The sequence below is a fragment of the Crinia signifera genome, chromosome 9 (genome assembly GCF_055691185.1).
Source record: "Crinia signifera chromosome 9, ASM5569118v1, whole genome shotgun sequence".
Lineage (NCBI taxonomy): Eukaryota > Metazoa > Chordata > Amphibia > Anura > Myobatrachidae > Crinia > Crinia signifera.
This window is the reverse complement of record NC_139225.1, coordinates 144675186-144685910: the sequence shown is the minus strand read 5'-3', so window position 1 is coordinate 144685910 and position 10725 is coordinate 144675186. Positions and strand designations below refer to the sequence as shown.

General features: G+C 45.1%; 1 protein-coding gene across 1 annotated transcript; it reads right to left on the bottom strand.

Annotated features, from left to right (window-relative positions):
* Window positions 1-3431: 3431 nt before the first annotated feature.
* Window positions 3432-7332, bottom strand: LOC146036967 (tumor necrosis factor-like). Its single transcript, XM_083160794.1, has 4 exons — window positions 7035-7332; window positions 6514-6559; window positions 4325-4381; window positions 3432-4007 (listed from the first exon to the last, which is right to left on the bottom strand). Exons 1-4 carry the CDS (start codon window positions 7197-7199, stop codon window positions 3610-3612), a joined length of 666 nt encoding a protein of 221 aa, XP_083016920.1. The 5' UTR covers window positions 7200-7332; the 3' UTR covers window positions 3432-3609.
* Window positions 7333-10725: the final 3393 nt, after the last annotated feature.

Sequence of the window (10725 nt, the reverse complement as noted above, 5' to 3'; positions counted from 1 at the left end):
AGACTGAGGCCAGGTACACTCTACAGCTGGCCAACTGTTGCGAGCGCTTGGCTGCACAGGGTCATCAGCAATAGCTGTCCTGCAGCCCTGCTGTCTGAAAGATGTCACTAGTGTGATACGTAGCCAGTGCTGGGAATGAAGCAAGAATGGTACACCAGGCCGTCTCATCACAAACAGTCTGGACAGGGTTATCACGGCAATCTCATTTAATTCCAATTCCAATTAAACACAATTCTGACCCTAACTCTCTCTAACTACCGTCCTATCTCTCAGCTCCCATGCCTCTCCATGCCTCTGGAGAGACTTGTCTACTCTCGCCTCACACAATTTCTTAACTCTCACACCCTATTAGATCCACTTCAGTCAGGCTTTCCCTCTCAACACTCCACTGAGACAGCACTGACTAAAGTGGTGAATGATCTGGTAACTGCTAAGTCTAAAGGCCATTACTCACTACTTATTATTCTAGATCTTTCTGATGCATTTGACAATGAGGATCACACTCTTCTCTTACAAACTCTATACTCCCTAGGTCTTAATGATACAGCCCTTTCCTGGATCTCATCTTACTGATCTGATCACTCTTTCAGTGTTCACTTCTCTGACTCTACCTCCTCTTCACTACCTCTATCAGTCGGAGTTCCGCAAGGCTCAGTCTTAGGTCCTCTGCTTTTCTCAATCTATACTTCCTCTCTTGGCAAACTAATCATCTATTTTGGATTTCAGTATCACTTATATGCGGATGATACTCAAATCTATCTATCATCCCCAGAGTTGTCCCCAGAGGTTTTGGGCCGAGTCTCTGAATGTCTCTCTGCCATCTCATCTTGGATGTCTTCTCGCCAACTCAAACTCAATGGGGGAAATTTACTAAAGGAAATTTGTAAAAAATAGGTGCATTTGTATCCAGAAATACACTTATTTTTGACATTTACTATCCCGAAAATATGGCAATTCGTATTCGTATTGATGTGCTATCAATACGAATACGAATTGCCGTATTTTTGGGATAGTAAATGTCAAAAATAAGTGTATTTCTGGATACAAATACACCTATTTTATTACAAATTTCCTTTAGTAAATTTCCCCCAATAAATCCAAAACGGAATTACTTATATTCCCACCAGCCAAGAACAGTTACCATTCTGATATCTACCCCTTAAGCTCGTTGCTTAGGGGTCATCCTCGACTGTCCTTTCTTCGCCACATTCAATCTGTCTCCAAATCATGTTACATGCATCTAAAAAACATATCCAAAATACGACTGTATCTCACACAAGACACTACTAAATCTCTTATCCATGCACTCATTATATCCCGCATTGATTATTGCAATAGTCTCCTAACTGGTCTTCCCAAGAACAGACTCTCGCCACTGCAACTATTCTAAATGCTGCTACTAGGCTGATCCTTGTAAGATGCTCATCATCTGCTGATCCGCTCTGCAGTTGGTTGCCTGTATCTTCCCCTATTCAATATAAAACACTTCTACTAGCATATAAAGCTATTAACCATACTGCACCAGCTTATATCTCCTTACTTATCACAAAATATCTCCCATCTCGACCACTGCACTCTACACAAGATCTGCGTCTCTCTTCTGCACGGATCACCAGTTCCCATTCACTATTACAGGACTTTCATCGGGCTGCTCCCATCCTATGGAATGCCCTTCCACGCACAATAAGACTCTCCACCAGCCTCCAAACTTTCAAGCGTTCCCTGAAAACTCATCTCTTCAGGCAAGCCCATCATATTTATATACAGCACACATAACCCTCCGAGGCACTATGGGGCTATATGTCCTGGACACTTAGGGCTTAATTCAGACTTGATAGCAAGGCACATTTATTTGCAGATGGACAAAACCTTGCTGCACTGCAGGTGGGGCAGATGTAACATAGGCACTGAGAGTTAGATTTGGGTAAGTTATATTGTTTCTGTGCAGGGTAAATACTGGCTGCTTTATTTTTACACTGCAATTCAGTCTCAGTTTGAACACTCCCCATCCAAATCTAACTCGGCACATGTTAAATCTACCCCACCTGCGATTAAGTCTGAATTAAGCCCTTAGAGGTCAACAAGGACAGTACGGATTGTAATGGGACAGTACAGATGGTGTAATAGTTAGCATTACTACCTCACAGCACTGCAGTGTGGGGTTTGATTCCTACTACGGTCCTGTGTGGAGTTTGTATATTCTCCCCATTCTTGCATGGGGTTCCTCTGAGAACTCCAGTTTCCTCCCAGGATTCACAAAATGTACTTGTGGTTTAACTGGCTCCCAACAAAAATTACCCCTAGCGTGCAAGTTTGTGCGTGTACATGGGCTGAAGACATGGACCATATGGTTCTTATCATGTGAATATCACAGAACAGCAAGAAAAATAAAAATACATATAAATATCTCATTTATTTACTTATTGTACTTGTATGCTAAAATACATACAGGGTGGAGACAATTCCCATCCGCACTGTGGTTAACCCCTAAAGGGGTTAAAACATACAAAGGAAGAATTAGTATAACATTTACAAAATATAAATACAGAGTTAACAACAACACCAAGTAACGAAGAGACCGTAAAATCGGCCCCTGCTACAATCTGGTATTTTACAACTCAAGATAGTGTTACATGATAACAGTGAAAACAAGCATTGCTCAGCAATGTAGTACCGATATTTGTCCTTTGCTCAGTAATTGTGTCTCTATATTAAAAAACCTTGAGAGAAAAGAAATTTTTCCGCTAGCTTCAAAGGGTGGTTACAGGGTGTAAAGGGTGTAACTAGATATTTGTAGGCCCCATAGCAAAAAGTGTAAGGGCCCTTATGGTAAAAAAATTTATATAACACAAGTAACATTGACAGGGAAGGTGGGCCCCTTTCAGATCTGGGCCCCATAGCAGCTGCACTGCCTGCACCTATGGTAGTTACACCCTTGAGTTCACACCCAATTATAGACACGACACAAGGTGCCAACACATTAATTGCAAGTTTCTACTGTGAAACAACAGTACAGTTTGAAGGAGGCCTCTAAAAACCAATAACCCAGCAGCTCTTGTGTAACAACTACAACTCCCAGCATGCCGCGCGGTTTACTGGGATCTGTATTGACACAATTGCGGCAGAGCAACAAGATGCAGAAGACCTGCAGCATTTAACCATTTAGCAAGATGTACTAGTGAGGAGTACATACACTGTATGCATACAAATATCTAATTTGGCCCCAACAACACTAATACACAACCATAAAAATTACATAAATAAAATAAATAAATAGTTATTAAATAAACATTTGCAAAACTGAGTCTTGCGACGAAGAGAGAAACATTGAAATGCGTAGTTTTAAAGCTCAAGTGATAGAAGGACTCAGCGGTTTCTCCCGCCACAATATAATCTCGATGGTCCAATAGACTGCAGTGTTCTGACAGGTTCTACCAGTGATGTCCCATAGCTTCTTCTCAGGAGGTCCTCATGTCCATAGTGACCTAGTGGTTGTCAAACAGGGCACTTTGCGCCCGTTTTAATGCTGGAGATTTGAATATGAAGTCCAGATGACAATCTCCTGGGAGTATCACCCAATCTGGTGAACGTCCAATAGGGTCCATCTGGTTAAATTGCAAGAATACCAAAGTAGACATTGTTGGAGTTGATATATTGGACGTTTGTAGTTTCGGTGGAAAGAATATCTCCCTCCTCAAGATTGAAAAGTCCACCTTGGTAGATAGGTTGGGTCCAGGAGGAGTCCGACGGGTTCTCGCAAACTGTTTTGGTTGATGTGAGGATGGGCGCCTCAATTTTGTCGTAACCTTTTCGACTGACCGAGTGGGTCAGGTCTTTGTCTTTCATGTCCAAGCAGTTCATCCCTGTGAACACCACCTGGGTGTAAACAAAGTAGAGGCCGTCTTTTGGGATGATCATTTTGTTATCCTCGAGAACGATATCCGTATCCTTGAAGAAATTCAACGTGGCAGATTGCTGCCAGATTATTTCGCCTCCTTCTACTATCCCTGCAAAGATCAAGGAATACATACATGTTAGGTACAGGTTACCCCAACAGGGAACATGCAGAGATAAGAGCTGCTCATGGTGGTTCAACGATAAGGGCCCATTGATAAAACTCAAGGATGATATGTAACTTGAAGCATATGATAAGTGATGCGCCGGCCAATCAGCTCCCTACTGTTATTTTTCAAAAATGTGACAGTCGGGAGCTTATTTGCTGGAGCATCATTTTACATATGCAGCAAGTATTATCACTCACTGTGAGTTTTATCCCTCTTTGATAAATGAGCACCAGAATGAGAAGGTCGGAGAAATCACTTACCTCGCATATGGGCCGCTACTCGCTTTCCGGTCATTGCCTGGGTTTGCGGTACAGACTCTGTAGAAATACAAATAAAAAATCACATTAACACATTGGACTTTTGTGCAATCGTATCTGCAGCTTGTAGCTATTATAGCTGGCACTATATATACTGTAAACAGCGAGGAACCGTTACCTACATATACGGTACCTACTATAGGGACTATACTAATACACTAATATACTATATACTATACTCTGAGTGCATCTTTAACAAACCATGCTGCAATACAAGGGCAGTAAATACCTTTATTCAAATTGCATGCAGGGTCAATACTGTCTGCTTTTGCATGTAGCCCAAATGCGGCACACCTTTATTAGTATACTGTGCAGTTGCATTGTGGTTGTGCCAAGTTTTGGGCATAGCTACTTTTGTTTGCTTTTTTCACAATCAGCATCTCTGAGGTAAATTTACTAAGATGGCAGTTCTGTTGAAGATGAGATGATGCTGATAGCAAACAGATTCTACTTATTTTTTAGCACCTTCTAAAAGATAGAGGGCCAGATGCACTAAGCTTCAAAAGTGATAAAATGGAGATAAACAACCAGCCAATCAGCTCCTGCTTGGACATTTTTCAAACATGGTTTGTGACATGGCAGGCAGGAGCTGATTGGCTGGTTGTTTAACACTCTCCATTTTATCACTTTTGAAGCTTAGTGTATCTGGCCCAGTATCTGAGTATCTTCAATATAACAATCATCTTAGTAAATTAATTCTATGGGCGGGATTCTCTAAGCTAAAAATGCGGTAAAAACCCCGTTATCGGGGTTTTTACCGCATTTTGGGATGCTGTAAGCATCCCCCGCCGGGTTACCGCGCCGGGGGGCATCGCCAGAAAAATCTGGCGATGCCCCATAGAAGCCAATGGGCTTCTATCGCAACCCTCTGCCGCCCCGCATCGACCCCCCGCCGCCCCGCATCGCCCCCTCCCCCCTCACCTGTGTCCGGGCAGCACAGCGCAGTGCTGCCCGGACCTGTGACCTCCTCCCTGCACTTATCCTCTTCCGGGTGCAGGGAGGAGGAGAGCCCGGCGCAGCAGCAGCAGCGCCGGGAGTGGGAGGGAGGGGAGAGCCCAGAGCCGGCCTTAGGCATAGGCAAACTAGGCAATTGCCTAGGGCATTTGGAATGCCTAGGGGCATCAGCAGCTTCTGCTGATTAAAATGATATGCAGCATGCCTATATTCTGTTTGTGACTGAGGCTGTATCTGCATATGAAATAGTGCTGGTCACATAACAATGCAAATAAGTCGAATTTTCAGCAAAAAAGGCACCCAACGTTAGCAGAACTGGCCAGGAGCTGCATGGCTTATTGAGTCAAGATGTATGAGGAAACATCTGTATCCAAGCAGAGGCAGAGTTCACAGTGTTAGTGGCTGTGCGAGTGCTATCTGCGGGTGGGTTGCTTGTGCAATAGTGTTCAGCATATGTGTAAGGGACATTATGTGTGTCATGTACTACTGTGTGATGGAACTAGAATAAGGGACACCATCGCAAGATATAATGTGAATAAAGTTGCACTACTGTGTGGCATAATTAGAATTGGGGGTACTATTGTGTGGCCATGCCCCTTCCCAGCAAGAACACACCCCTGTTTGGGCTGAGCACCGAATGTGTGCACTGTTTCTATTTAAAATATTGTGGGTAGGAGCACCAAAATGATGACTGCTATGATGAGGGTTGATGTTGCTGGGAAAGTGGAGCAGGGTCAGAGGCGGAACTAGTGGCGGTGCTAGGGGGCACCAGCCAAAATCTTGCCTAGGGTGACATTTAGGCTAGGGCCGGCTCTGGGAGAGCCGCCGGGACCTGCTGGGACCCGGCGACTCTCACCGCAAAGGACAGCTCTTAACGCAAGAGCTGTCCTTTGCCTTAATTATCGCATATGTTACAGCATATGCGATAATTAAGTATGCGATGGGCGGCGAAGGGGGGCGGAGATTCTTAGAGAATCTCCCCCTATGTGTTTTACCTAACTCTAACTCTTCTATGCAAACATATAACTGGTGCAACTGGAGTTATCGGGCGCCATTTAGCAATGCATGTGTTATACCTCTTTTGCAAACAGCACAGCATTTGCAGTTCACTTATTAAAGCTTGTTTACATCTCTCCACTCCCTGGGTAACAAAGATTTCAGCGTGGAACCAAACTTACCTAAATAACTCTTGATGTGAAGGACTTCCGGCATCTGAAATTCCTCCTATAACAAACATACAGAAAACCAGTCAGTGACAAAGTGGTGTGCGGTGATTCAGGCACAGAGCTGATCTCACGGATCATTCTTATCTCCTTCATGTATTATACTGGCTAGGTACAGGAGGAAGTACTTCCTTATATTAGCTTGGTAACCCGGTATTACGAGGATTAGTCGTCCGCCTCTGTTGGAAAGTTCAGCGCTGATCGCGTTTAGGCAACTTGTAGTGCTGCAGCTGCTGTAGAACTACAAGTACCAGCATTACTTGTAAACTTTTCTGGACCTCTGGTGGACAGCAAGACTGGAATCCCCCTCCCATGTCTCTTAAAGTTTTATTATAAATTGGTTGCAACTATTATAGCACCCAGAAGTGTGCTAACAGCGCAGATACAATGCAGATCTATATAATTATTATTATTATTAATACAAATGGATAATTATCAGCAGGAGTTTAGTCTGGAGGCATTAGGGAGACACTCACCTTATTTGTAGTGGGGATGATCTGAAAGTGGAGAAGAGTCAGGATGATAGTGGCTCCCAGCAAGATGATGAAGGAACAGATGCTCAGCCAATGGTACCAGGGTGTCCGACTCTTCTGCACGTGCTGCAGCAGAGGTTCCTCAGTGCGTACCTGTGTCAGCTCCATCTTACTGTGTTTTGTTTTGACTTTTTCCCTTGTATGAATTGTACTATTCCCTTTATATTGTCCTGGGGCTGGATGTGCTGCTTTTGGAGGTGGATTCTGCTTTTTAACTGCATCTGTCTCCTGCAGCAATATAAAGCCGGGCTCCAGAATTTCCCCAGTGACATCAGGCTCTGGCTCCTCCCACTGCATTGGTGGAAAATGAAAAAAACGTTTTGAAAGAGAAACTCCTCAGGAAAAGCAACGTCGCTGCAATCCTGGAACACAAAGAGACTTCTGCTTTATTTTTACTGGTGTCATTTTTAGAAACGAGCGGGTCTATGGTGTAACCCGGGTTGTACTTGTTAATTAATGCAAACGATGACTGTCCGTAGAGTTCCTAAAATAGCCTTGAATATATTCGTTTGTGTCTGGGCTATGGGGAACTAATTGGTTAATGGTCATCTGTGTTCAAGCAGGGATATCTGATTGTGCACAGTTGTTGCATGTTTCTCTTTATTCCCTGGCCAGACGCTGGGTGTCATCGTTAAGCAGCTCGCCAAGCAGATCGGGCTGGAGGGGATCGGGCTAAAGATGACCAACAGACAAAAAAGGTTGTCAACCATCGATGTTTCAGAACCGATGGTGATGCTTCCTCTATTTTCTGTGAAGCAATGGTCGATATCTTATGCTGGACTTTAATGGCTGCTGACATCACCAGGTAGCAGAAACACTGGGGGGTAAATTTACTAAAGCTTCTAACAGTGAAAAGTGGTGATATTGCTCATAGCAACCAATAAGATTTTTGGGGAATCTCCTGATTTTGGTGGCTTTTTCAATCTCCCGGATTCTGGGATTCTCCCGGAATCCGGGTGTCTGAAAAAGCCTCCCTGCCCTATTTGCCGACTCTCCGCATCTCTAACAGCCGCAGCGCCTGCCAGGACTGCCTCCGCAGCATGACAGAAGCACTTGCGAGATGATGATGTCATCATCTCACGAGTTTCTGCAGGCCCGCCGCCCGCAGACACTCAAGGGCCCGAGCACCCACGGAAATTGATGAGCACCCATGGGCCCGAGTCCCACTGCTGGGCCGCCATATTAACTTGCTAATTTGCGGCTGCAGCACCCACATCGCCAGACCCGCCACCTGGGAAACAGTATGCCAGGAAGAGTGTATTCTGTCCACGGAGTAACTGCACTGTGGGGGCATTTATGTACCTGCACTGTGGGGGCATTTATGTACCTGCACTGTGGGGGCATTTATGTACCTGCACTGTGGGGGAAATTTATGTACCTGCACTGTGGGGGCATTTATGTACCTGCACTGTGGGGGCATTTATGTACCTACACTGTGGGGGCATTTATGTACCTGCACTGTGGGGGAAATTTATGTATGTGGAACTCTGTTGCCGTAATTTTAATATTGGAGACAACTGTGCTCCATAATATAAATTGGTATTATTTTGTGGCCACACCCCTTCCCCATTAAGCCACTTCTCTATATTATTGGCTTGAGCACCCACCAGCAAAAACATAAATCGGCACCTATGGATCCCAGGATTTGGCCCTAAAATTGCCGGGATTGGAGTTTTTAATCCTGGAATTTCTGGATTAGACTGAGCATGTGCAGTTTAATACCGGGCAGCATTTCAGCACCCGTTTAGACGCTGCCCGGCTGCTCCTGTCACCAGCTGTGGGGCTTTGTGTAGCATGACGCGGTCAGAGATCACGATGTATAGCCTGCCGGTAGCGCCAGCACTCTCCCACACCGCTCCCGGACACTCTGCCTCACTTCACCGCACTGCACCTGACAACCCCGATCCTGACCAAGTGCGTAAATGTGCTGGGCAGCCAGTTTTGGAGGAGGGGGATTATGCATTGGGTCGACCACTAAAGGTCGACATGGCTAAGGTCGATAGGGTTCGAAGGTTGACAATGGGAAGGTTGACAGTCAAAAGGCCAACATCAGTTTTTCATGTTTTTTTTGAGCCGACATTTCATGCCCTACCATCCACTACGGCATGGCGGGAGAATAAAATATAGTAGGGTGCCTGAAGCATGGGGAACGCAGGGGTACACTTTGACGGCATTAGGGGTCGTGCATAAAAGGGGTATGTATCATTAGGTCTACAAGAAGTTGGTCAACAAGCATTGGGTCGACACCATTAGGACAACATGCAGAAAGGTTGACATGGGTCTAGGTCGACAGGGTTATTAGGTCAACATGGGCAAGGTCGACAGCCAAAAGGCCGACATGGGGTTTTTCACTGGTTTTTTTTACCCGAATGTCGACACAGTCAACATGGACACAGGTTGAAGTGCACCGCGTCCCCTCCCATGGCTCGCAATGCTTCGGGCTCAGTGCCGAGCGCCCACCACGCCCCAGTGGATGGTAGGGCATAAAATACCGCCTGTCGGTATTTTATGCTTGCTTGCCCATGTCGACCTAATGCATGTGGCGACCTTATGACCCTGTCCATCTAATCAATGTTGACCTAGACTCATGTCGACCTGGACCCCATGTCGACCTTTCTACATGTCGAGCCAATGCTTGTCAACCTTCTTGATGTAGACCAAATGACCGTATCCCCATAAAAGAGAGAGAAATGTAATGTAGTTTATTTTAGGATTGGTGCTCCATATTAAGGAAAGAACCATCCACTGGAAGTCCAGATGTCCCGAGCTCTCTAGGTAATATATATCTCATACATTACACCGCTCTTCATATGAAGTTGCATCACTGATAAAAATTCCCCAGTCACAGAAAGCGATCACCGCAACCCAAACATTCTGTATGGGAACAATACATAGTTAACTAAATCTGGTTATGAAAAGACAGATGATTGTGTAAAAGTGTAATAAATATGTAAATGTGTCAATGTAAAGATGATCTGTCGCTCCCCCGGGTCACAGGATGTTGCATAACAACACGATATTAATAGACAAAAGCACATTTTCCTCTATCAAATACTATGAGAGAGTGTCTCACACGACATACATTACTCACTATGTTTGCTCAACAGGACAGGACTCATAGAGGATGCTGATGTGTAGCGGTACTCACAGGACTAGCTCATAGAGGATGCTGATGTGTAGCGGTACTCACAGGACTGGGTCATAGAGGATGCTGATGTGTAGCGGTACTCACAGGACTGGGTCATAGAGGATGCTGATGTGTAGCGGTACTCACAGGACCAGGTCATAGAGGATGCTGATGTATAGCGGTACTCACAGGACCAGGTCATAGAGAACACTGATGTATAGCGGTACTCACAGGACCAGGTCATAGAGGATGCTGATGTATAGCGGTACTCACAGGACTGGGTCATAGAGGATGCTGATGTATAGCGGTACTCACAGGACCAGGTCATAGAGAACACTGATGTATAGCGGTACTCACAGGACCAGGTCATAGAGGATGCTGATGTATAGCGGTACTCACAGGACTGGGTCATAGAGGATGCTGATGTATAGCGGTACTCACAGGACTGGGTCATAGAGGATGCTGATGTATAGCGGTACTCACAGGACTGGGTCATAGAGGATGCTG